At 46.0% G+C, this 27,661-nt stretch overlaps 1 protein-coding gene across 1 annotated transcript in view; it reads left to right on the top strand.

The window, feature by feature from the left end:
• The window catches only part of SCTR (secretin receptor), a gene marked incomplete at both ends in the record, with an annotated part of 47,950 nt that overhangs the window by 18,139 nt on the left and 2,150 nt on the right, over positions 1 to 27,661 (top strand). Inside the window, 7 exons of the mRNA XM_080689403.1 lie at positions 5,937 to 6,034; positions 6,972 to 7,104; positions 9,628 to 9,781; positions 18,015 to 18,075; positions 19,787 to 19,856; positions 21,844 to 21,935; positions 23,806 to 23,932. Of these exons, the coding sequence (XP_080545529.1) occupies positions 5,937 to 6,034; positions 6,972 to 7,104; positions 9,628 to 9,781; positions 18,015 to 18,075; positions 19,787 to 19,856; positions 21,844 to 21,935; positions 23,806 to 23,932 (735 nt within the window). The remainder of the gene's footprint in view (positions 1 to 5,936; positions 6,035 to 6,971; positions 7,105 to 9,627; positions 9,782 to 18,014; positions 18,076 to 19,786; positions 19,857 to 21,843; positions 21,936 to 23,805; positions 23,933 to 27,661) is intronic.

Genomic DNA, 27,661 nt, shown 5'->3' with positions numbered 1-27,661 from the left:
CTCAATGCTCAGAGATAGCCTGGTGAGTCTGAATCCCAGCCTTGACCTTGGTGGGACTGGAGAGGACTTAAATGCCCTCTGCTTCAGTTTCTTCACCTGGGAAATGGGGTTAATAATAATCCCAACTGCACAGGTTTGTCAAAAATACAAATGATGTGTGCCTGGATACCTGCTCAATAAACTTGCTTGCAAAGGGGTCATGGCTCTGATAAGCTGGAGAGAGCCAGCACAGAGCCAAGGTGGCTTCTTAGCACTAGAAGAAGCACCCATGAGCTGCGGGCTGAACTTCTTCAGGGACCTCCAGAGACTTGCAGCCCAGCTGGGGGCATGGCTCACCTGAGTCACTGTCCCTTTGCAGAACAGCTCTGTCCCAAAGCTCACACATCCCAAGCCATCCTTTTCGTTTCTGGGTAGTCCTACACACCTCTAAGACTCCAGTTTGATCCATCTACCTCAGCCCTTTCTTTCTTCCTCCAAGGAAGGCCTCATTCCATGCTCTGTGCTATTACTCCCCATGTCAGGTTAAAATGGCCAGCGTATCCTCACGGCGTGGTGGTGCACACTTGTAATCCCCACGCTTGGCAGGCAGAGACAGCAGAATCATATAGGTTTGAAGCCAGCCACGCTGGCTTAAGAGACCCTTGTTTCCAAATAAAAATATGAAAAATAGGTGTCTGGGAGTGTTGCCTGGAGATAGAAGGGTTTCCAGGAACCACAGTACCACACACACACAAAAAGGTCAGCATGTGCCTTGTGGTGCCATCTCTCACTGAAATATGGGCTCCTCATGGGTGTTCATTCACTCAATAAACATTTACTGAGTTCCTGCTATAGGCCAGGCACAATCTAGGTACAACGTCCCGCAGTGGCCAAGAGCCTTATTGATACCCAGGTCCCCAGTGTCCAGCACAGTGTTCAGCAGTTTCAATATGTCTAGTAAGTATTTGTTATGTGAGGCCCTGGGTTCTACCCTGGCTTCCCCCACCAAAGGAAAGCTTGTTGTTCTGAGGATCTGCACCTGCTACTTCATGGACAGCCCCATTCCTCCTCCAAGCCTTGCACATGCATTACCCACCAGACAAAGTCCATTTGTCCAGTGCAAAGTTTGACTTTTCAGATGAGAAAGCTGAGACTCAGAGGGGTTAAGAAACGAGAGGGAGAGGGAGAGGAAGAGGGAGAGGGAGAGGGAGAGGAGAGAGAGAGAGAGAGAGAGAGAGAGAGAGAGAGAGAATGTGCATGCTGGAGATCAAATCTGGGGCCACTCCCCCAGCCCTTTTTGAATTTTAACACAGGGGCCCACTAAGTTGTAGAGGCTGGCCTTGAACCAGCACTCCTCCTGAAGAAACATAAAGTAGTAGATGCAGGGCTTAAAGCAAATCTCCAAAAGAGCCAGTGTTTCTTCTGCCACCTCCCCGCTAATATCTTCTGCAAAGTGTACTTTCAAGCAGTCCCATTAGCTAAACTCCCCCAGGGGGGCGTATGGGGAACCAGCTAGCTTCTTCCTTATAGGTTGTGGTGGGGACATGCCAAAAAAGCACAAAAGGAAGTGAGCTGGGCATAGTGGTGCACATCTACAACCCCAGCTACTGGGGAGGCTGAGATAGGAGGGCTGCAAGTTCAAGGCCAGCCTGCGAAATTTAGCAAGACCCTGTCTCAAAATAAAAAGGGCTGGGGGTATAGCTCAGTGAGCGAGTGACCTGTTCTCCTGCGCCTCTCAGACTGTCCCAGGTCTCCCAGAAGGGAGGCTGACACACTCAGCTACAGGTTCATCCTATACGCAGCAAGATGATAAGTGACATGTTGTCCCCAGTTTTTGGATATTTCATAGGCCTTTGATACCCAACATTTAAGGAACCATTAATAAGGCAGCTCAGTGCCTATCAGAACTCTTCCTGTCATCGATGGAAGGTGACCCCTGGCTTCCAGGAAGGAGCTTAAGTAAGGGGGAAGGAAGGTAATGTCCTTAGCAAGTATTCCCATGAAGGCAAAAAAAACTATGGTTATTCCTTTACCCCAGAGCGTGCACATAAAATCTTGCCTTTATTCTGCATGTTGATCCTATTTTTCTCCTCTTAGTTGTTATTCCCCCCAACAGGGATGCATACCTAGACTTTTTTCTTGAACTCTCCAGGGGATGCAATTGCTGTCCTCCAGAAATGCTTGAGTTTATCAATGTGCCAGTTAAAGTAACCAGCCTAGACCTGAACACACACTGCAGGCATTCCAGTGTGACCAGCTGTGTGTAGCAGCTCACCAGTGTAACTGAGAATAGGCCTTATTTTTTTTAGCAGCTACCCCATACCATTTCATCCCACTGACTCATTTTGAAGGGTAGATGGCAGAGTAGGGGAAAATGACCACACCCTGAGAGTCTTCTAAACGTCAGGCATTGTCTAGGTCCTCTTCTGGTATCTCACCCATTCTTCCAATGAGCCCGCGGGTAGATATTTTTATCCTCATTTGCAGAGGAAAACTCTGAGGCTCAGAGAAGTTAAGCAAGCTGGTAAGCAACAGTCCTTGAGGCTCAGAGAAGTTAAGCAAGCTGGTAAGCAACAGTCCTAGAGTTAGAGCGTGTGTGCTTTCTCCAGTGAACCCTGGGGGACACCACTGGAGTTTTGGCTATTTTTATCTCAAAGCTATCAGCTAGGCTCCCACCTTTGCTGTTCTTTAAAAAAATAATTATGCCAGACGGAATGGTGCATGCCTGTAATCCCAGTACTTGGGAGGCTGAGACAGGAGGATCGCAGGTTCAACGCCAGCCTCAGCTACTTAGCGAGACATTTAGGGCTGGGAGTATAGCTCAGAGGTAGAATGTGTCTGCATAGCACATAAAAAAAAATTGCCCTTTTCTTTTAGTTATAAGATAGCTCTTATACAATATAGAAAAGTTAGTATAGAAAAATATGAAGAAAAATGACAACTCTTCACAAATCTATAATTCAAAGCTAACCACTTATTAACATACAGTATATCATCTTATAATCTCATTTCTATGCACGTAGATGAGATTGAGCCCCACGGAATGGCTGATGTCCAATCATTTCAACCTACAAAAATAAGGCAATTTCATATAATTCAGCCTCACACTTTTGAACATATAACTGGAGTCACACTGCAAATATAAAATTTGATTTTGCCTTTTTCATATAACAATATATCATCCACATTTAAAAACTTATCCAGGATTGGTGACACACACTTATAATCGTAATATGTGGGAGGCTGAGGCAAGAGGATTGCAGGTTTGAGGATATGCTCAGTAAATAGTGAGACTTTCATCAATCTAGAGAAACCTTGCTTCCAAATTAAGAAATAAAAATAGGGCTGGGGTTCGAAGGCTGAATGCCCCTGGGTTCCATTCCCAGTGCCACAAAAATAAATGAAAATAAATAAAAACTAGAAAACAACATGTTCACAGTTGTATAATATTAAAGTCATTAGGGTTTTAAATAGTTAACTATGCTGCTGTTGAACATTTGTAGGGGTTTTAAATCATAAACAAGCTCTGTAATAAACATCTTTAAATATAAATAGCTTTTGCCTTTTTAACTTCAAGAAAACATCCCTTGGGATCTTCAGGGAATTGATTTGAGATTCCACAGAAACCTAAGCCAAGGATTCTCAAAAGTACCTTATATAAAAGTAGCATAATATTCGCATATAACCTAAGTATACTCTTTTATACACTTTATTTATTTATTTGCAATGCTGGGGATTAAATCCAAGGCCTTGTACTTGCTCTACCACTGAGCTACATCTCCAGCCCTTTAAAAAAAATTGAAATAGGGAGTCACTAGGTTGCTCAGGCTGGCCTCAAACTTTGGATTCTCCTGTCTCAGCCTCTGATTACAGGTGTAGACCACCACGCCCAACACTCTGATATACTTTAAATTGTCTCTAGATGGCTTATAATACTGAATACAATGTAAATGCTATGTAAATAGTTATTAGACTATACTGTTTAGGAAATAATGACAAGGAAAGTCTATACATGCATTTAAGCGCAGATGCAATTAAAATAATTTTTACCATGGTTGATTTGAATCTGTATGTGCAATTATATTTCATAGAATTAATTCCTAGAGTAGAAGTAGAAGGAGGTCAAATAAGCTGGGCGTGGTGACGCATGCTTGTAATCTCAGCCTTTGGGAGGCTGAGACAGGAAAATCATGGTTTGCAGACAACCTCAGCTACTTAGTGAGGCCCTTTGCAACTCAGTGAGACCTTGTTTCAAAATAAAGACTTTAAAAATAGGGTTGGGGGTGTAGCTCAGATTTAGAATGCCCCTGGATTCCATCCCTAGTACTGCAAAAAGAAAGAAAGAAACAAAGAAAGAAGAAAAGAGGTCAAATAAATGCATATTTCAAAGAATTTTTTTCTTTTTTCTTTTATTTTGTGGTACTGGGGATGTAACACAGGGGTATTCTACCTCCAAGATACACCCGAGCCCTATTTTTTATTCTTTATTTTGAAACAGGGTGTCACTCACTGAGTTGCGGAGGACCTCACTAAGTAGCTGAGGCTGGCCATGAACCGAGAGCCTCCTGTCTCAGCCTCCCAAATGCTGGGATTACAAGCGTGCGCCACCACACCCGGATTTTTTTTTTTTTTTTGGTGGTACTGGGGTTCCTGGAAGCCCTTCTATCTCTGGGCTACACTCCCAGACTTATTTTTACATTTTTATTTGGAAACAGGGTCTCCTAAGCCAGCGTGCGCGGCTAGCTTCGAACCTGCGCGATCCTCCTGTCTCTGCCTCCCAAGCGCGGGGATTACAAGCGTGCGCCACCACGCCCAGCAATTTTAATCTGTTTTTCTTTTTTGGGTACTGGAGATTGAACACAGGGGTATTCTACCTCGGAGTTACAGCCCCAGCCCTTTTTTTTTTTCTTCTTTCTTTTTTTAGTTTGGAAACAGGGTCTTGCTAAGTTGCTGAGGCTGGCTTCGAACCTGCAATCTTGTCTCAGCCTCCCAAGTACTCAGATTACAGGTATGCGTTACCATGCCTGGCGCCAATTGTTCTTGATATATATTTCTATATTACTTTTCAGGAATATTAAACTAATTTTTATCCCTATTATACCCTCACTTGAATAGAACATTATTATTTTAAAATACGTGTTAATTTGGTTAGTAAAAAAAAAAAACCATCATCATTTTTAAGTTCCACTTCCTTGGTTCTTTTTAAGACTATTGCACAATTTATTTTTTTTTCTGAACCAAAATGCAGGTCTTTAATCTCTATATTCCACAACTGAATTCTTTGCTCAAAATTCCAGTCTTCTGAGATGTTTTACCAAAGATGGGCCAACAGTGTGATGCAGGAACGCAGTACATACATTGAGGAGACAAGGTCCCCTTCTGTTCCTCCCTCCTCAGGGAACACCTCTGGAGTGCTTCAGCCATGTGGTCATGGGTGTCTTAAATAAGGACACTGACACACTGGAGCATAATCATGAATAATTTTGGAAAGGTGTTAAAGACAGAATGCAGAGAAGACGAGTCGGGGGCAGATGTGCAGAATAGCTTTATTTGAAAGTGACAGGCCTTTTGTTTAATCTTCATAACTTTTCCATAGAAGACAGGCCCGGCATACAAGACAAGTCCAGTTTGGTTAAAGTGTCTTCAGAAGGCCGAAAGAAAGGACCAAAAGGTGCAATGTAATAGGAAACCGATTTAACCTCACGTGAGGAAAAACTCTAGTTTTGCATGTTTGTGCACCAAGCAGCAGTGAGCACCTTGTCCTTACGAGTCTCCAAGTGAAGGCTGGAACTCGGAGTGTTGTAGGCGGAGTTTGAATAGGCATCAGAGGAGCCCAGGAACTTTCCGAAGCCAAGCCACTGTGCTGCTCTGCGTCTGGGAACTGGCTCCTGGGGGCAGAGGACGAAGGGGCGGGGCCGGGCCGGGTGGGCGGCGCTGACCTGTGCCTCTCCCCGCAGCACGCCTACCTGCTGAAGCTGAAGGTCATGTACACCGTGGGCTACAGCTCTTCCCTGGTGATGCTCCTGGTGGCCCTCGGCATCCTGTGCGCTTGCCGGTGAGAACACCGCCAGCCCTCCGCCCCAACCTGCCCGCGCAGGCCTCGCTCTCGTTGCTCAGCTTTTAAGGAGGGAGGTTTGGGGGCTGCCTCAGTTTCCCTGGATCAAAAGCTTCCTGTGGCACAACACTGAACTTCTGTGGCCGTATTCATTGCTCCATGCACTCAGCGTTTACCCTGCAGGACTGATGACTTCATGCGGCCAGTTTCTTTACGCGCGTTGTTTCTAATCTTCTCACAATGCTGAGATTGGTAGCAGTGCCTCTACATGTGCCTAGCCAGACCCTGAGTTTTAGGAGACAGAAATCTACCTCAAACCACTTAAGGGGCATCTGCTTCAGGCTCAGCAGGTATCAGCAGAATCAGATCTGTCTCCCTCCATTTCTCTACTCTGCATTGGCCTCCTCCTCTGGCAGGCCTCTTCAGAGGTGCCAGACACAACCAGGGGTACCGTCTTCTAGTTCAGCAGAGTCAGCCCCTTCACCATTAGTTCTAGTAAAAGTCCCAAGGAGTCTCAGAGTCACATGCCCAACTTTGAGCCCAATGCTGCAGTCGGGGATGGAGTTCTCTGATTGGCCAGGTCTGTCATGAGGGTGTGGGGGGCATGGCCATCACCACTCAGAGTTGGAATGGGTTCCCTGTTTAAAATAAAAAAAAACAAAAACCTGGGTCTACTAGCAGAAGAGGAGGGGGGAGTAGCAGACTCGGGCTCTACAACAGAGAGAGCATTCTGGACGCTGGAGACAGTGGTGGGTCGGCATTGCCTCCACACCCTGAGCTTTTTAGAGAACTGCAGTCTGAGAATACACTGGGCACCTGGGGACCCAGGACCTCTCTGGGGTCGTGTGTCCTGGAAGGGGATCAAGTCCAGGGCCTCAGCTTCCCCAGTCCACCGGGGGCAGGGTGGGCCTGACTGAGCCCCGCATTCTCCCCCTAGGAGGCTCCACTGCACCCGCAACTACATCCACATGCATCTGTTCGTGTCCTTCATCCTGCGCGCCCTGTCCAACTTCATCAAAGATGCAGTGCTCTTCTCCTCAGATGATGTCAGCTACTGCGACGCTCACAGGGTAAGGCCTGGGCATCCTAGAGCTAGGTTGCCTGCAGCCTAGCTGTGGGAGGCTAGACGCCCGGTTGCCCTCCAGTGCTCAGGGCAGAGGTCAGCGCCGGGGCTAAGCCCAGGAAGGCGGGAAGATGGCCACACATGTGCAGTCTGGGTCTTGCATGAGTGCTCTGGTAACCGTGTGGGGGCGGCCCTGCACGCAGTGCCCTGGGATGGATTAGCCACCCCGGAACTGGTATATCTGAGACTCCGTTTTCCCCTACTCTTGCCATTTCTTAGCTGTAGACAAGTGACCAAGTCTGGAGAAAGTTGGGATAGGTTATAAAAAGAAGAGGGTGAGCATTTGGGAGGCTGAGAGAGGAGGATCCTGGTTCACAGCTTCAGCTACTTAGTGAGGACCCTTTGAAACTCAGTGAGACCTTGTTTCAAAATAAAGAATATGAAATAGGGCTGGGTGTGTAGCTCGGAGGTAGAATGCCCCTGGGTTCCAACCCCAGTACCAATACATACTAACGGCTGGGCATTGTGGCCCACGCTTTAATCTGAGCTCTTGGGAGGCTGAGACAGAAGGATCACATGGTCTGGCCAACCTCAGCAAGTAGCGAGACTCTCATCAATCTAGGGAAACCATTTCAAAATAAAAATAAAGTACAGCAGGGAGTGCAGCTCAGAGGTACAATGCCCCTGAGCTCAATCTCCAGTACAAAAAAGAAAGAAAATAATTAATAATAATAATAATAATAATAATAATAATAATGGTGAGCAATGTGCCAGTATGTGCATATGTGATGATAGACATGTGTATTTTGCTAAATCTGACCCCTTTATTCTTCCAAATACCCAGATAACTCTTAACTCATTGCAAGTTATCACTTGGGAATCCCACGTAACAGAGGGCTGTTCATGAAGGGCTTAAGCCAATGGGGGATGCTGCCCACATAACCAGCCCACAGTGGGTGTTCCAGAGGTACACTGGGTCTCCATGGCACCACTCAGGACGTCTTCTCCTACCTTTCTGCTCTGCCATCCTTACTGTGGGCTTTTGACCTCAGGCTTCACACCACGTGGCTGCAGTCTGGCTGCTGCACCCCAGGTCTCACAACTTGCTCTGGGCAGGAGGAAGGGCAAAGGTCAAACATGGTTCCTTAGGGAGGCTTTGCTTTTCTGTCCCTCCTCAGAGTCCTGCGTGTGCCTCATTTGCTAGCATGGTGTCATGTGACCATGCCTAACTCCAAAGGAAGCTGGGAGGTGGAGATTTTTTGTTTCTTTCTTTTTTTTTTTTTTTACTTTCCCAGTCTTCACAGCAGAGGCAAGGAAGGAAGGAAGGAAGGAACCAGAGACTCAGACTAGGGCCAGGAGATTTAAATTCTGGCCCCTCCCATTACTGAGCAGCAATGCCCCGCAGGAGCCTTCTCAGGTCACAAGCTAGAAATTATGCTAAGACTCAGAGTCTCCTGGAAGCCACAGGGCAGGAGCCAGGGCTGGCCAGCATGGGAGCACTGGGCCTCCTTCTCCTGGGGCTTGGCCTCTCAGCTGTCCACACACATCCCAGGACCATCCCAGGGGCTGTCCTCTCCAGGGGACAGCTCAGAATAAGAAGGGGAGAACCACCTAGCAATGGGGAGGCACCTCTCCCACAATCCCATCGACTTGACCCTTAGGACCCCTGGAGAAGAGGACATGGCTACTAAAGATTATTTGCTTGCTGGTATGGTGGCTCATGCCTATGAACCTAGCACTTGGGGGCTGAGACAGGAGAATAGAAAGTTTGGGGGCAGCCTTAGCAACATAGCAAGACTCTTAGCAACCTAGTGAGAACCTGTTTCAAAATAAAAGTAAAATTGGATTGGGAGTGTAGCTCTGAGGTAGAATACCCCTGAGTGGTTCAATCCCCAATCAATCTCTCTCTCTCTCTCTCTCTCTCTCTCTCTCTCTCTCTCTCTCTCTCTCACACACACACACACACACACACACACACACACACACACACACGTCAATGTCTAGGGAAGCCCTCCACTGCTGTGCATCCCCGTCAGGTACTGGGAGGTCTGGGGTCCAGGCAGAATGTACAGTCAGGTTCCCTTGGACCTCCGTCAGCGCTGTTTGCTAACGTGGTCGCACATCCCTTCACTGTGATTCTGGAGAAAGTGAGCCTGGACAGAGTTTTGTTTCCTTGGCTCAGAAATACCTTCAGTTGCCTCATGAGAAAAATGAGGGGCTGGGCAATATCTTGTCCAGTTTTCTAGACAAGGGAGAATCTTCCTCATCGAGCCACCAGCCAGATCCAGAATTCAAACCTGTTCCTGCTCCTGTAAATGACCCACTGGCCATCTGACTGGACCCACTGGACCTGTGGACGTCTACTCTCTAGACAGTTCTGTGCTGGGTCTGCTGACAGAGCGAGGCCACAGAAGACGGCCTGGGGACCCTGAGGCTCGCTTGCTCGTGGCCTGGCCTCTGCCCCGTTGCTTCCAGTGGGGCAAGGGAAGCCCGCAGCGCCAGCCGGCCTCAGCTGCCTCTCTCTGTGCAGGTGGGCTGTAAGCTGGTCATGGTCTTCTTCCAGTACTGCATCATGGCTAACTACGCCTGGCTGCTGGTGGAAGGCCTCTACCTTCACACGCTCCTCGCCATCTCCTTCTTCTCAGAAAGGAAATACCTGCAGGGATTCGTTGCGCTCGGATGGGGTATGTTGCTGCAGCACTGTTCCGGTACAGTGCACAGGGACCACACTGAGCCAGAAGGACTTCCTTCCTGGTTTCAGCTGCACACTTAATGAACTTGTACAATCTCCCACACTTGCTTGATGTTTAACTCTCTGGCCTCAGCTTATGTATCTGTCGGATGGGAAAAAACAGGTAAAAGTGAGCCCTGACTCCTGGCATCCAAAGTGTTTTGCAGTTTGGCTCTGCCTAGCACATGCTGCCTCATCTCCTGTAGATGGTCCATCGGCGGCCCTCTTCTGGCCTCCTTTCTGCGTCAAGATGCTTCCCCCTGCCATACAACGCAGGCATGGTGGCATACGCCTGTCATCCCTGTACTTGGGAGGCCGAGATGGGCCTCACAGTTTCCAGGACAGCCTCAGCAGGTAGTGAGATGCTCATTAACTAATGGAACTCTTTTTCAAGATAAAAATAAAATAGTGCTGAGTATGTAGCGGGAAGGCAGAATGCCTCTGGGTTCAATCCCAGTGCCCCCCAAAACACAAAAGAAGCCCTGCCAGGAACACCCTCCACTGCCTCTTCTACGTGTCTAAATCCTACATGCAAGGGCTTGGCCTCCCTGTCATGCCAGAGGGCAGAGCGTGCTGCGCTCTCCTGTCCTAAACCTTTTCAGCATGATTAGCACGTGACCGTCAGCCAGCAGCTCGTAGGGCTGTGCAGATGTCTGACTAGGCCAGAAGTCCCAGAGGTCTGTAGGCTAGGCTTGCTTTATGCCACTGACTCTGAAAATTAAATAAATAAATAAACAAATAAGGCCAGGCTGGTGGCACACGCTAGTCGTCCCCGTGCTTGGGAGGCTGAGACAGGAGGATCACACAGGTTCAAAGCTAGCCTCAGGTACGGAGTGAGGCTCTCAGCAACTTAGTGAGACCCTGTTTCCAAATAAAATATAAAAAGAAGTCTGGGAGTATAGACCGGAGTTAGAAAAGCCCCTGGGTTCCACCCCCAGTAACACACACACACACACAAAATAATGAATAAATAAATAAAAATAAAATCTCCCAGTTTGGAGCTCGATATACTGAGCTTCAAAGCCCAGATCTGCCAGGGTATAGCTGGATGAATATGAACAATTCTCTATAATATCAGGGTCAAAGTTTACTCAATATTCTTTGAGTACCTCTGTGTTCAGAGATTATAAAAATATAAAAATTATCTAAAAAGCAAAAAGTACAAAAATTGCTCGAGGGATTTGAATAGTAGAAGACACAATGGCATTACAGAGGCTGGGGTGTGGCTTAGTGGTCAAACACTCACCTGGCCTATGACCCCCAGCACCACAAAAATAAACAAATGAATAAATAAAACAAAAAGCCCCCATTGTTTTAATGTCTTTGTCATGGGTTTTTGAGAGTTTTACATAAGAGGAGTGTTCTTTTCTTCCTCCCTGGGTCTCATCGTCTCAAGTATTTATTGAGAATTTACTAAATACTGGGCCCTGTGCTTGTCATCCCAGCACTTGAGAGGATCACAGGTTCACTGCCATCCTCAAACTTAGCAAGGCCCTCTGCAGCTTAATGAGACCCTGTTTCAAAATAAAATCTAAAATACATCTGGGGGCGTAGCATCAAGGCATAAGGTCCATGGATTCAATCCCGAGTAACACACACACACACACACACACACACACACACACACACACACACACACAATAAATAAATAAATAAATAAATAACAAAACTGGGTGTACGTGGTGGTGCACACCTGTCGTCCTAGCACCTGGGAGGCTGAGACAAGAGGATTGCAGTTTCGAGGATGATTCTCATCAACGTAACAAGATACTGTTTCAAAATACAGATAATATAAATAGGGCTAGAGGTGTAGCTTGAAGGTAGAATGCCCCTGGGTTCAAGCCCAGTATGACAAAAACAAACACAAAAGAAAACACCTGTAATCCTAGTACTTGAGAGACTGAGACACAGGTTGACGGCCTGCCTCAGCGACCTCGCAAGATGGTCAGCAACCTAAGGAGACCATGTTTCAAATAAAGAAGAAAATAGGGCCGGTGGTGTGGTTTGGAGTTAGAATGTCCCCGGGTTTAATCCCCAGTACCACAAACACACACACACAGAAATAAAACAAGCAAACAAATAAAACCCAGCAGTGGTTCCCCTCCTCCTGACCAATTCTCACAAAAGGGATGTAACTCTGTTAGTTTTCTAGAACACAAACTATTCTTTCTTGATTTGTCTATTTGAAGCATTACTTGTTGCCTCCATATGATGGAAGATGCGGGATACAAAATTTTTCATCCACTACCCCTATGCCTTCATCGTGATTTTTAGTTAAATCATATTCAAAGCTGGGCATGGGGGTGCACGTGTTTAGGGAAGCCCAGGCAGGAGGATCACAAGTTTGAGACCAGTCCAGACAATGTAGCTAAACCGTGTCTCGAAATAAGTGGTAGAGCACTTGCCTAGCATATGGGAGGCCCTGGGTTTGAGTCCCAGCACTGCAGGGAAAAAAAAAAAAAAAAAAAAAAATATATATATATATATATATATATATATATATATATCACATAAATACTTTCTTGTGTCTATGTAAATATTGTTTACCATTGAGTAATATATTTCTGTGAGAAGATTTTCTCATGAAGAAGCAATGGCCTCTCCCTCAATTCATAGTAGCTTCTCCAGAGATAGGTGGCTTAAATGCCACTGTAAAACTGCAATAAATAGCCGGGCGTGGTGGCGCACGCTTGTAATCCCCACGCTTGGGTGGCAGAGACAGGAGGATTGGGCAGGTTTGAAGCCAGCCACGCTGCCTTAAGAGACCCTGTTTCCAAATTAAAAAAATATTAAAAAAAGGTCTGGGAGTGTAGTCTGGAGGTAGAAGGGTTTCCAGGAACCCCAGTACCACACACACAAAAAAACCCTGCAATAAATAAATATATATATATATATATATATATATATATATATATAATAAAAACATATAATATATAAATATATAAAAATAAATATATTTAACTATAAATTATACACACACACACACACACACACACACACATACAGGATATGTATATCCTTCTTATTGGGAAAAGAAGTTACCCTAGTCCCATATATAAACATTTCCTGGAATTTCCTTCGGCCTTTATTCTGCTGGGAATTTCCCCCATATAGTTGTGGTTGTTCGGTATGTAGATTTTGAGTTTTGCTTCTTTTCATGAACACATAAGCATTTTCTGTATTATTTCAAATCACTTATATTTTTAACTACCACGTGAAGGGATTTAACAAAATGCCCCATTGTTTGGACATTTAGGTTGTTTCTACCTTTTATTGTTTTTACACATATATGTGTTTGACTTTTTTGTTTTGGGATGGGGTATTACTATGTTGCCTAGCCTGGCCTTGAACTGGGTTCAAGCCATTGTCCTGCCTCAGCCTCCCAAGTGGCTGGGACGACAGGTGTACCCCACACCTCCCAGTTTCACTATTATCAATAGCACAGTGATGAACACTTGATGGGCAAGCATTTTCCTATGTCCCTATGTGATACAGAACCCCAGATTTGGATGCCTGGATTATGGAGTCAAAGGGGTCAACCTGTTTAAGTTTTTTAATAATGACTTAAAGGCGTTACTCTTTCAGAGTCGCCGCCCTGTCAGTCTGTGCCCAGCCCTGGCTCCCACTCAGGGCTGGAACCTGAATGCATGGTGGGTCTGATGTTTCTGCATCAAAATCACCCGGGGAAGGGGCGGCAGCACACACCTGTAATCCCAGGGACTCCAGAGGCAGAGGCAAGAGGATCGCACATTCCAGGCCAGTGTCAGCAATGTAGAAGACCCTGTCTCAAAATACAAAATGTAAAGTCTGGGGTTTCCTCAGCAGTAGAGCACCCCTGGGTATAATTCGCAATACTACAAACAACAACAACAACAAAAACAAGCCTCCTGGGGAGGGGATCGTGTCCAGCCAGGCTTGCTGGTCCCCTGCCTAGAGCTTCTGAGTTCACAGAGCTGGGATGGGGTCCAAGTCCTTGGACCACTGGGAGGTGGACAGAAGCTGTAGGAGAGGCTGCCTCCTCCTCCCAGTCTTCCTCCCACGTTCTGCCTCCCCTCACCCAGAACAGTTTACTACACTGAATTCTGTTGACACTGTTATTACATCTATATAAATATGTATATTCTTGAGTCAAGTGATCTACAATGATTTTCCCTCTAATTTATCTAGCATTTTATTTTTCCTGGAGTCATCTTTTATTTGCATATAATACATATACGTACACACATATACATACATACATGCATGTAGCTTTTATTAATTTTCCCGAATTCTCTGAAAAACCCTCCAGTGCTATTTTCCAAATCATCATATGTAACAATCTATCAGTTTCTATTTGTTCTGTCAACCTAAATTTTTAAAATCAGAGAAATATGCTCCACAGATTCATGACATTTCTTTGGGAATAGCAGACTAATGTGATGGGAATACATGTGTCATGCTAAACTGTGGGTGTGTTCAGAGAGGTTGAGGGAAGGGGACAGAGTAAACCCTGGGCATTCTTCCACTGAACTGCACCCTAAGCCCTTATTTATTTATTTTTTTTTGAAACAGAATCTCACTAAGTTGCTGAGGGTTTCGCTAAGTTGTTGAAGCTGGTCTTAAAACTGTGATCATCCTGTCTCAGCTTTCTGAGTACTGGGATTACAGGCGTACTCCACCATGCCTGGCTAAGGGAGGTTTTTTTTAAAGACAAAGATGAGGGGGATTGTATCAGCTCTTTTGAAATACTAATTCTTGTCCACAATGACTAATAACAAGAATGGTGTGAGTCTGAGGTTCAACAGTTTCTGGGCTGATGTCCTTGGAAGTACTTCTTGTATCAGGCTGTGGCCTCTGTGAAAACTTGTGGTTTTGGCAGTCTTTTGTGACACTATAAGGTGATCCTGCATAATAACCCTTCCTTCATAATTTCCTGGATTTTTGTACTTTTTTGTTAGAGTTGACACAAGTAACTCCATTTTGGTCCTGACAATGTTCATCACATTTTTTCTATTTCTTTCCTAGTATATTACTGATTTCTCAGGGCTGCCATAATAAATTATAATTTAGTTGCTTAAAACAATAAGAATTTATCCCCTCACAGTTCTGAAGAGCAGAAGTCTGAAATCCAGGGTGGTGGGGATGCCTCATGGAGTCACTGAGAGAAATCTGCTCCATGTCCTGCTTTCTGACACGAAGACACTAATATTTTTTTTGGGGGGTGGGCTGGGGATTGAACCCAAGGGTATTCTACCTCTGAGCTACAACTGCAGCCTTTTTATTTTTATTATGAAACAGTCTCTAAGTTGCTGAGGCCAGCCCCAAACCTGAGATCCTCCTGTCTCAGCCTCTCAAGTACTGAGATTACAGGTGTGCGCCACCATACCGAGTACCGGCCCCTGTTCTCTCTAGAGCTTTTCTCCTGCACGAGTGGGGTTCAACCTTTGACGTGGAAAATCCACTTCACCTTCCTCTACAAGTCTTGTTTTCTTTGCTTCTTGTCTTCCTCTCTTCAGTTTACTCTCTCATTGTGTAGGGGCACATTCTCCAGGATCTTTCACAAACAAGATCTGGAGGGAACATTTTTGTTTGTATTACATATCTTAAAATATCTTTATTCTACTTTTGCTGGATATATAACATCAGGATGAAAAATCATTTTTGAATCTTTTGTTTTTGGCCCTCTGGTGTTACGGGAAGTGCTATGCTGTTCCTAAGTGCTTGTACACAACTCTATCCAAAGGGCAAGGACTGGGGTTGTAGCGTGGTGGTAGAGCACTTGTCTAGCATGCACGAGGCCAGGGTTCCATCTCAAGAATGGCAAAGAATAAATCAAATAAGATGAGTATCTTCCCTCTGTGCTTTCCAGTGTCTCAGGGATGTGTTCCAGCTCAGTCCTTTCCCATCTGCGTTGCTGGCACAGGCGGCCCTTCCATCTGCAAACTCATGCCCTCGTTTCTTAAGATGGTCCTGGATTACCTGTTGAACACTTCCTTTCCTCTAGTCTTCATTTTCTCTCTTTTGAGACCCTTTTAGTCAGATGGTGTGCATGCTGAAATCAACCTCTAATTTTCTACTTTCCTACTTTGCATTCCACTCTTCTTTTGTTCTACTTTTTTGGAGATTCCTAGCATTTATCTTCCCGCCCACCTATGAAGTTGTTGTTAAGTTCGGATCGGCATGCATTCAGCCCCCAGGCCTGTGGTTTGCAGCTCCTTCTGCACAAGGGAGATGCGCTCTTTCCCGTCTCTCCAATGACATTCCTAGAGCTGTGTTTTTCAAGTTCCTTCTGCTCTTGGCATGGTCTGTTTCCTCTGAGTCCCTCTGTGATTGTTTTGTTCTTAGTCTTTTATGTAGTCAGATGTTGGTGACTTTGGCTGTTTTCATACTTAAGAATGAGTCACTTGAGAGCTGAGCGGGGGCTCTGGGAGAGGCTTGTGTCTCAATGGAGACTGCACTAGGGGTGTCCACAGCATTCAGGGGTCCCCAGCATTGCTATCACTAGGCTCTGTATCTGGGCTATTCAGATTCTCCAGAAAAGAATCCTTTAATCTCCTGCCTGCCCCTACTGGGGACCAGGGGGCTGCAGTAGGGGTAGAAACCAGCTGCCCTGTCTCTTAAAACACACACACACACACACACACACACACACACACACAATGTGTGTGTGTGTGTGTGTGTTCTTGGGCCTTTTTTCTTAATACTGAGAATTGAGCCTGTGTGTGTGTGTGTCTATATATCTATATATCTATATATAGATATATAGATATAGATATAGATATAGTGTTTGCTTAGTAGAGCTCTTCTGGGTTCAAGCCCCAACATTGCAAAAATAAACACATTGTCACCTATCTGGCACTTACAGCACATCTCAGCTGGGACCAGCCACATACTAGGTGTTCCGCAGCGGAGCCAGTGGCTGCAGTCCTGGATGGTGCAGGTGAGGGGAGACCTTGTCACACCTGTGTCATCTCTGCCAGGCTGGAGCCCGGCGCTCCTTGGCCCGTTGGTGCTCCTTGGCTCGTTGGGGCCACACAGCTATTTGGCCTCGGGAGGGCACTGTTGAGCACCTGGGGTGGTCATTTGCGTCTTATTCATATTGCCAGGCCAAGGCGTGCTCCAGTTTCACCCCTCCTTCGGGGGGGCCCACTCAACGCCAGCACCCCAGAGACTTTTCCAGGAGCTCACATTCAGCCTCCTCTGCTCTGGGACATCAGTTAGCTCTCCTCTGTCAGCTTCCCTTGTTCCTAAGTGGGGCGGCGTCTCGTGCTCTCCTGGTCTTTGTGATTATGGACTTATGCTTTCTTCTCTTTTCTTCTTGCTTTTTTTCTCCTTGCTTTCTGTAGTGTTGAAGATGAAATCCAGTGCCCCACACATTCTAGGCAAGCACTTTGCAACTAAACTCTATCCCCAGCCCCCTTTCTATTTCTTTCCTGTCGTTTCAGAGAGAATTCCGAGAGAGAAAATAACCGTGCAAGTTCAGTTTCCCTTGTTTAATCAGAAATCAGGACGTGTTCTTGGGTCTTTTTTTTTTCTCTTCTTGATACTGAGAATTGAGCCCAAGGATATTTTACCTCTGAGCTATATCCCCAGCCTTATTAATTTATTTTTTAAACAGGGCGTCGCTAAGTTGCTGAGGCTGTCCTTGAACCTATGATTCTTCTGTCTCAGCTCCCCAAGTACTAATTGCCAGCATGTGCCACTGCACCCTGCTATGTCTTATCTGTCCACAGGTATTTTTTTCTTCTCTAGTCCAAAATGTAGTTTTGGGTAAATATGGCAGTGATGGTTTAATTACCAGTTAGATGGCCAGGCTTTTACAAAACAATATTTTAATAAAACCAATGTTTTCTATGACCTGGTTACTCTCCTCCTTCCCAGGTGCCTCCATGGATCCTTGAGCCTCCTCAGGGCTCTCCCTTCCTCAGTGTCTCCCTTTTCTGTAGAGGGACCACAGAATCTAGCCCAGGCTCCCAGGACACCCAGCCCCAGGTGGCTTTCAGGACTGTCAGATCCTACCTCTGTTCCCAGGGCACCCAGAACCCTTGAGCATGCGGCTGCATGTTGACATGGGATGGCAAAGGGTTTCCGTGGAAACCAAATCTTGGTGCCTGCTTGGTATTTAGGCTGGGGCAATCTACTGTCTGGTTTCTCATACAAGTCTTGAAGTTTGAGTCCTCTCCCCTCCTCCCATTTTCAACCCTCAGGTTCGCCAGCCATTGTTGTTGCTTCGTGGGCTATCACCAGGCACTTTCTGGAAGACGTTGGGTAAGCTATTGGAAGAAGAGATGACAAAAGCTTACAGTCAGCCCTCCATATCCACAGGTTTCACATCCATGAATTAAATCAAACCTAATTGAAACGTTTAAAAAACTGGTCTGTACTGAACATAATACAAATGTTTTTCTTGTCATTATTACCTAAACAACACAATGTAACTATTTACATAGCACTCTTACATTGCATTAGGTATTATAAGTCATCCAAAGATGATTTAAATATACATAAATGACTTAGTATACAGGAGACCCAGGCATGGTGGTGCACACCTCTAATCCTGGCAGGAGAATTGCAAGTTCACAGCCAGGAACTTAGTGGACGCTGTTTCAAAATGAAAAAAGAAAATAGGAATGGGACTGGAGCTTGGAGGATGCCCTGGGTTCAATTCTTAGTACTGCACACACACAAAGTATATGGTAGGAAGTGCATAGGTTACATGCAAATAGCGTGATTTTATATAAGGGACTCGAGCCTCCATGGATTTAGGTACTATAGATGCTCCTGGGACCCATCTCCTGTGGACAATGAAGGTCGATGTATTTATCGTCCTTTTCTTCAAACTCATAGATACTTCTTTGGAGCAATCTAGAAAAGGCCTGTTCCTCAAATTAGGGCCGGCAGGTGAGTTCTCTGAAGCCTGAGTTTCCCAATGGGCTGTGCCTGCATCTGCCTGCATCTCCTGGCCCTCCCTGCCATTTTGGCTGCAGGGTCAGCACTGTGCTCAGGTCAGGTGCAGACAGGAGCTGCAGCACTCCAAGCAGGTGCTACTCAGTAGAAGAAGCCCAAGGAAGGGCCACGCCGGCTCTCCCTAGCTTGGGATCTCTCTCCTGGATGCCTCTCTACCCTGGGTATTTAAGAACCTTGAGGAGCCAGGCTCAGCAGGGCCCAGATCTTATCAAATTGTGAGTGTAGCGGTGACCAGGGAAGACCAGAGGTCCGGTCTTGTCCTCTAAAGGAGTGAGGAGTAAGCTTGTGTCAAGTGAGCCTGAAGGAAGCCGGGAGAAGAAGGGAGGCATCATGGTGAGCGGGAGTCTGTTTCCCCAGGGCGCCATGACACAACCAGCCCAGTAAGAGGACTAGGTCAGGTAAGGCTTACAAGTGTCCTATTGTCCAAATTCTGCCCCAAACGAGCGTTTCAAAATGCCTTTTTAAAATAGATGAATTCGTTAAGAAAAAAATCTGATGGCTGCAGTGTTACGCACCTGGAGTCCCAGCTACTCAGGAGACTGAAACAGTTGGGTCACTTGAGCCTGGGGCTTGAGGTCATCTTGGGCAGCACTGCAGGACCCTCCTCTAATCATCATCATAATTAGATTCTTTAAATCTAGATTTCGGCCTTTAGAAAGTTTAGCATTTTCCATTTTCCCTTGCAGCAATAATCAGCAGTTCTGCTCTGCTGCCTGGGGCCAGGCATGTGCTCTGTCCAGGTATTCCCCACGAAGATGTCCCAGCGAGCCCCTCACTGATGTCAGCTGCCCGGCTCTGCTGGAAGCTGAGTTTGCCGCCATGCGCCCCTGTGAATTCTGATGATACGCTAGTGTTTTGGGATCCAGGGTCCTGCATCTCCAGGGTCCTGCATCTAGTGTTCTTACACAGTGGTCACTCCCTTGGCTCCAATAGTGCTCTTGGGCACTTGAGCGGGACAGCTTCAGTGCTGGGCACACAGATGCTCTTAACCATTCTGGATCCTGCCCCGCAGGTGCTGGGACATAAATGCCAATGCTTCCATCTGGTGGGTCATCCGAGGACCTGTGATCTTCTCCATCCTGGTGAGTGGCTGTCCTCCCCTGAGCTGGGGCTGATGGGACAGAGGGAAATGGTGACCAGAGGACCTGGAGGCCAGAATTCCCCCAGAGGCCAGTGTGCCTCAAGAAGCAGGACTGTGCTGGAGTAGGTGGCGCGGGGGAACACTGCCATGTGGCAAAGTCATAACCTCCCAGCACAGGCCCTGGTAGGCGAGGGGCACCAAAGAGATGACGAAAAAGACTTTACTATTGCCCCTCTAGAAGTTTTGATTCAGAAAGTGGACAACAATATATATATATATATATATATATATATATATATATATATATATATATATATATATAATAGTGGGAATAGAATCCAGGGGCATTCTACCTCTGAGCTATACTTCCAGCCCCATTTTATTTTCTATTTTGAATCAGGGTCTTGCTAAGTTGCTGAGGGCCTTTTTAAGTTGCCAAGGCTGGCCTAGAAACTGCAATTCTCCTGACTCAGCCTCTCAGGTACTGGAATTACAGGTGTGCAGCACCATGTCCAGCACCGTGTTCAGCATGGACACATTTTTGGCAGATGAAACCATGTAGGCCTTTGCTCTAACCTTCAAGCATGCGTGACAAATGCTCTATCACTGAGTCATATTCCTAGCCTCCTTTTAAGATATTCTAAGGGTTCTTACACAGTAACATCATCCCTTAATTTGATGAATCAGGAATGGGAGGTAATCACACGGGAGGCTTTCTGGAGCTGGTGATGGAGCTGCAAAAAACTCAAGGTTGAGAAGCAGCACTTCTCAAAGCAGCTTCAGCTTTGTCTGGGAGCTTACTAAAAATGCAAATTCTTGCCTGTGAGGTGGCGAATGACGTAATTGCAGCTACTGAGGAGGCTGAGGCAGAAAGATTACAAGTTTGAGGCCAACCTGGGCAACTTAGTGAGACCCTGTGTAAACATAAAAAAAAAAAATAAACCTTGGCATGGTGGTGCACACTTGTAATCCCAGTATTTGGGAGGTTGAGACAGGAGGATCCCAGGTTTGCCACTAGCTTCAGCTACTTAGTGAGGTCCTCTGCAACTTAGTGAGACCTTGTTTCAAAATTTAAAAAAGCAGGGCTGGGCCGGGCGTGGTGGCGCACACTTGTAATCCCCCGCTTGGGAGGTAGAGACAGGAGGATCGCGCAGGTTCGAAGCCAGCTGCGCGCACTGGCTTAGGAGACCCTGTTTCCAAATAAAAATGTAAAAATAGGTCTGGGAGCGTAGCCCGGAGGTAGAAGGGCTTCCAGGAACCCCAGTATCACACACACACACACACACACACACACACACACAAAAAAAAAAAAAAAAAAAAAAAGCAGGGCTGGGGGTATAGCTCAGAGGTAGAATGCCCTGGGTTCCATTTCTAGTTCCAATAAATAAAATAAAATAAAATAAAATAAAATAAAATAAAATAAAATAAGGCTGGGGATGCAGTTCAGTGGTAGTGGTAGAGAACTTGCTTAGCATGTGTGAGGTCCTGGGTTCAATCCTCAGGACTGGGGTAGAGGTGGGGAAGTAGGAGCAAAAAAAATTAAAAATAAAAACAAAACCTTGGCCTCATACCAGATTTACTGAACCACGGCCAGTGGGGACAAGGCCCGACATTCTTACCTAAATGTTGAGAATTGTTGATGTAAAGGCAATCAGCTTGAACTCACCCAGGAGCTTATAAGGAATGTAGGCTCCTGGGCCCAGCATGAGACCTACACTTTCAGGATTGCAGAGCCCTGTCAGTGTGAGCGGTTTTCTGGGAACTGGCAGAGCTTAGAGAGGTGGTGGCTGGGCTGGGAGGGAGGGAGGAGTGCTGATTCCAGCCATGGCCTCTGGAAAGGGCAGGGGGGTAGGAGGGGCAGCAGTGATGCACCATCTTGGCTGTGGTGTCTGTAGTGTCTTCCCCACCACTAGGACCAGGGTCAGGGCCAGGAGAGGTGACCGGGAAAGCAAGACACCTTCAGCCTACCTCTGCCTTATGTTCTGCAGATCAATTTCATCTTTTTTATAAATATTCTAAGAATCCTGATGAGAAAACTAAGAACTCAAGAGACAAGAGGAAATGAAATCGACCATTACAAGTAAGTAGAAAGACCCAGACCTGCTCAGCTGGTGAGTCAGGAAGCATTACTGAGCACCTACTGCTGAGTCAGCTGGTACCAGCTTATAAAAAGAAGAGTTGCCGGGCATGGTGGTACACACTTGTAATCCCAGCATTTGGGAGGCTGAGACTGGAGGATCATGGTTCACGGATAGCCTCAGCTACTTAGTGGGGCCCTCTGTAACTCAGTGAGTGAGACCCTGTTTCAAAATAAAAAATAAAAAATAGGGCAGGAGGTGTAGCTCAGAGGTCAAATGCCTCTGGGTTCCATCCCCAGACACTCAAAAAAATTAAAAAAGGAAAAGTTATGGACGTAGTCTCAGAAGTTTACCATGTAAGTGTATGCCAATGGGTATGGGGTCTGATTATGAAGCCTCCAACACTGTGGGTGGGGAAATCAAGAAGTCTCAGACAGGCAGCTTGGAAGCAGAAAGCTGGCCCTCCAGGCAAGGCTAGGGAGTATACATGGGCTCCCGAGGCCTGAATTCAGACACATCGGTATAATGATGACACATAACTACAATTGTTCAGGGGAGAATGATCTTAGCTTCCATCAGATATTCAAAATGTGTGATTCAAACATACTTAAAACCTTTAAGATGTATTAGTCTGTTAGAGCTGCTATAACAAAACACCAGACTAAAGGGCTTACACAATAGAAATTTATATTCTTATGGTTCTGGAGGCTAGAAGTCCCATCCCCTAAAACATTCTGTGTCTAAAAGCAGGCACATTCTGAGGTACTGAGGGGTGAAGGTAACAACACAGTGTGTGTGTATGTGTGTGTGTGGGGGGGTAAGATTCAGCCCATGACATATGTCAAAGTCAAGTTAGTGTTAGATCTCTGTTATGTGTTGAATTTGGGAATCTGGCAGCAGCCAGGATCACTTGTGTCAGATTCTCCACAACAGCCCTGGAGCAGTAAGCTCTGAATTTGGGTGGAACTAGAGATTTAGGATAAAGTTGGTAGGTAAAATACAGGATGCCTACTACATTTGAACTTTTGATAAACAGAAAACATTTTAGAACATACTCCTCAAAGTGTCTATTGTGAATCTGAAATTGAAATTTAACTGGGTATCCTGTATTTTTATATGCTAAATTTGGCAACCTTAACCTGGGAAGAAAATGTAAGAACTTCTCCTTATAGATATCATCTAACAAATAACAAGGCCAGCTGAGCTGTGCTCTTCAAGTGTTAAACACAGAGCGGCAGTAATACAGGCACATGATTTATAGACAAACAGAAGATATTTGGGTATTTATTTATGTATGTATTTATGTATTTATTTATTTATTTATTTTGGTGGTACTGGGGGTGGAACCCAGAGGCTTTTCTACCTCTGGGCTATATACTCCCAGACATATTTTATACTTTATTCAGAAAGAGGGTCTCACTTAGTTGCCGAGAGCCTCACTAAGTAGCTGAGGCTGGCTTTGAACCTGTGCGATCCTCCTGTCTCAGCCTCCCAAGCACTGGAATTAAAAGCATGTGCCACCATGCCCAGCTATTAATGTATTTATTGACAGAGTTAGGTGATCAGAAAGCCTTGGGATAGATCATAAGATGGTGAGAGCTGTGTCTGGGTGATAGGCATGTGGGAGTTAGGAATTTTCCAAAATAAAATAAAAACAGGGCTAGGAGTGCGGCTCAGCGGCAGAGTGCTTGCTTAGCGTCCTGGACTTGATTCACAGTATCACAAACAAAATAAAGACAAACAAACAAAAATCTCCAGCAAAACAAAAAAGTCTGGGACACTGCTGTCAGGCTTCCAGCAAACAGACAGTAGCTGGGTTGTGGGATAGGAAGGAGGCAGAGCAGAGGTGGCAGTGTGTCCCTGTGTCCCCAGGCGCCTGGCCAAGTCCACCCTCCTGCTGATCCCCCTCTTTGGAGTCCACTACATTGTCTTTGCCTTTTCCCCGGAGGACGCCATGGAGGTCCAGCTGTTTTTTGAATTGGCCCTTGGCTCATTCCAGGTAAGCTCTGGGTCTGTGGCTGCTGCTGAAAATAGAACCCTCTGGTTCATTAGAGAGAAATGGAGGTGGCAGGGACAGCAAGGCAAAGCCTTGGAAGCTCAGGGGTGGTGTGGGGAGGGGGATGTTTCATCATCAGGAACCCAAGGGACACAGAGACAGGACCTGCCTGTGCTGCATGACCCTGAGTGAGACTCACGGTCCCCACAGTCACACAGGACTCCAGGTACAAAGGAGAAGCCACCCCAGCACTGTCTGAACTGTCCGCAGCATAGACATAGTCCCAGTGTAAAAGGCTGAAAAGCCTGCTTCCAGAAAGATGAGCCCTGTGGGAAGGAAAACAGCAAAATCCTCGTCTTCATAATGGGAAGTCCATAGAGGGTGCTCACGCTAAAAAAAAATCCACAAGTAGCAGAATCAGCAGATTATTTAGAATCTTTAAAGGAGTCCAGCAGTCACTTCTGAGGGGCAGGAAGTGGGGGCAGGGTGTCAGGAGGCTCCTGGGTTTTCCAACAAGAATCACTTGACTTTTTAAACTCTGGGCCTGAGCAACTTAATATAAATAAAAACTGAATAAGACAGAAATAGAGGGAGAGAGAAAGAAAGAAGGAAAAAAGAAAGAAGGGAGAGAGGTAGAAAATCTTTTACCTATAAATCCAACAAGATGTACAAGGTTAAAAAAAAAAAAGGAAAGGAAACGTGTGGATAGAAAGAAATCTTAATATGAATCCCAAACTTTACATTGTTACTTATTTATTTATTCATAGCTATTTCCTTTGGGGTGGGAGGATAAGATGATGTCCCTTTGGGGAAGACCATACAGAAGGCAAAAAAATAAAAAAAATAAAAATAGTAGATGCAGAACGAGTTGGGGAAAATATATAAAGCTAGTTGAGTTCCTACACAGGAAGAGATTTGACCAAGTCCTAGCAAGACAGGAGAGGTGGGTCATCAGTTTGGTCTGAAACTTCCCAATAGCCAAAACAAAGACAAAAACAATGTTTCAAGCTTTACGGTATTCATAAGATAAAAGCAACCCCAGCTGAGGTAGTGGCGGTCAGTGGTGAGCACTTGCCTGTTTTGTAGGAGGTGCTGGGTTCTGTCCCCAGCCCTGAAAAAGAAAGATGAAAGCCAACCAATTACCCAGAGAAGCCCAGTGACTACCGGCCCTAGAGCGTGAGCGACTTCTCCCAGTGGGTTTTCCTAAAGGCACAGCCAGTTCTCAACAGCATGCCCATCGTCCAGGGGAGCTTTGCAGGGCAGGCCTGGGCCATGGTGGTGCTCAGTGCCCCCTCGTCCTCAGGGTGTGTTTTGGGCGGGCACGGCCAGGGTCCTCATTCCACTCACAGGTTCCAGGGAGGACACAGTACTGGGTGGCGCCAGGTCTTGCCCTTCCCCCAGTCTTCAGTCCCTCTGCCCTCCTCTGCTCCACAGCTCTGTCCAGCGCTCCAGAGCCCCTGCCAGCTCCCTGACCTCTAGAGAACCCAGCCTCCTGTGAATGTAACCCATGGGCAAGGGAGTTTTTGCAACTGTCACGCTGGTGCTGTACAAGGAGGCTGGGCTCGCGGTATGTCTTGTTCAGCAGTTCAGGGATTTGAGATCCAGGTCCACAAAGTGACCCTGCAGAGAGCTGGGAGACCCAGATCTGCCTCATGACGCAGGTGGGACTTTCTGTCCCCCTGAGGTGGGGCTTGTGGATGGGGGTGTAGATTACCCAAGCAAAGGCCATTCTGCCTCTGGGAACGTGTCAAGAAAAAACCAAAAGGACTTTCCTAATGTTCCCACAGAAATGTTCATGAAGGAAATGAATTATTAAAAAGTTTATATGTGTATGTATAGTGTGCATATGTCATATATACATATAAGTAAAATACATGTATATGTACATATATGAAAATAATTTCTTCCATATGCAGAAACAAGGAGAATAATAGAATTATCCCACCTGTACCAGTCCTACAGCTTACAGATATCCACTCATGGCTCATCCTGTTTCATTTCCATCCTGGCCCCATGTTTGTTTGTTTGTTAGTTTGAGATGGGAATCTTTTTGAGTTTTCCAAGCTGGCCTTTAACTAAAGACTCTTCTGTCTTAGCCTCTCAAGTTGAGGTGTGGGCCACTGGGCCTGCTATCCCCATCTTTTTTTTGGGGGGGGGGTTCCTGGAAACCCTTGGAAACCTTTCTACCTCCGGGCTACACTCCCAGACCTATCTTATACTTTTTTATTTGGAAACAGGGTCTCTTAAGCCAGTGCAGCTGGCTTCGAACCTGTGTGATCCTCCTGTCTCTGCCTCCCAAGCGTGGGGATTACAAGCGTGTGCCACCACGCCCGGCCCCCATCTTTTTAAGTAAACCCAAGACATCATATTAGTTCATCTATGAACATTTTAATCTGTAATTCTAAGAAACAAAGGCTTAAAGAACACATACAACAGCCGGGCATGATGGCACATGCTTGTAATCCCAGCATTTGGGAGGCTGAGACAGGATGATCATGGTTCACGGACAGCCTCAGCTACTCAGTGAGGACCTCTGCAACTCAGTGAGACCCTGTTTCAAGATAAAGAATAAAAAATTAGGGCTGGGGGTGTAGCTCAGAGGTAGAATCTCCCGGGTTCAGTCCCAGTACCACATACACACACAAAAAGAACACATACAACCATCATACTCTTCTCCCTGACATATACTTGTACAATCTGAAATGCATGAATCCTTCCTGATTGTGTCCTACTTCCTTATTACAGGTAATGTGGAAAATAAGGAAAAGAAAAAAAAAAACAAAGTAAAATAAAAAAGGAGGACAAGGGTGTAGCTCAGTGATAGAGTGCTTGGCTAACATAACTCAAAGACCTGGGTTCAATCCCCAGAACCTTAAGAAAAAAGCTAGGGAACCCCCATCTAATACTCCAGAAATAACATCTACCAGAAAGATACATACACAACACACAGATACACACATGTTCATGTAATGAGGATCATGATGTGTATAGTTCTTTCTCCGGCTTTAACTCTCTATCACACCCATCAAGAACATTTCTTGTGCTGGAATGTAACTCAGCATTTAGCATATGCAAAGCCCTGGGTTCAGTCTCCAGTACTGCAATAATAAAAACGAGAACATTTCTTCATAGCATTAAAATTCTGCAAAGTCTTCATTTTTAACGATTGCATAACAGCTGTGAAATGTGGTAAACATGCTGGTGTGTGCGAGCCCTGCCCTGTGTACTCTTGGGGCATGGCTAACTTTTCCTCACCCAGGACTCCTGCCCTCCCTGAGAAGTGTAAGTGAATCCTTGGACACAGGACAGGTTGGTCCAGCAACCCTAGGCCCATGAGACAGGGAGCAGCCTTGGTTTGACCACCAGCTCTGCGTGAAGTACACACAATTCCAGTCCTGCTGGAACCCCTCTATGACTCAGTCCCTTAACTATAAAGTGGGATCCTCTACCTTCCACCAAGGGCTTGGTGAGGATTCAATGAAGCATCAGGGAACACAGAATCCCACATGACTCCAGCCAGACTGTGCCCCCAGTCCGGGCCTGATTTATTTCATAGCCTCCTCCATCTCCCTAACAATGGTTCCCACTGTTAGACAGTTAGAACCTCTTCTAACTGTCTGGGAATCTTTCTGTGGGAGGTTATATTAGGGGTTGAACCCAAGGCACGATGTTGCCCAGGCTGGCCTCAACTTGCAATACTCCTGCCTCAGCCTTCCAATCAGGGATTATAGG

This window comes from Muscardinus avellanarius, assembly GCF_963383645.1.
Source record: "Muscardinus avellanarius genome assembly, chromosome: 2".
Lineage (NCBI taxonomy): Eukaryota > Metazoa > Chordata > Mammalia > Rodentia > Gliridae > Muscardinus > Muscardinus avellanarius.
This window is presented reverse-complemented; position numbering and strand designations above follow the sequence as displayed.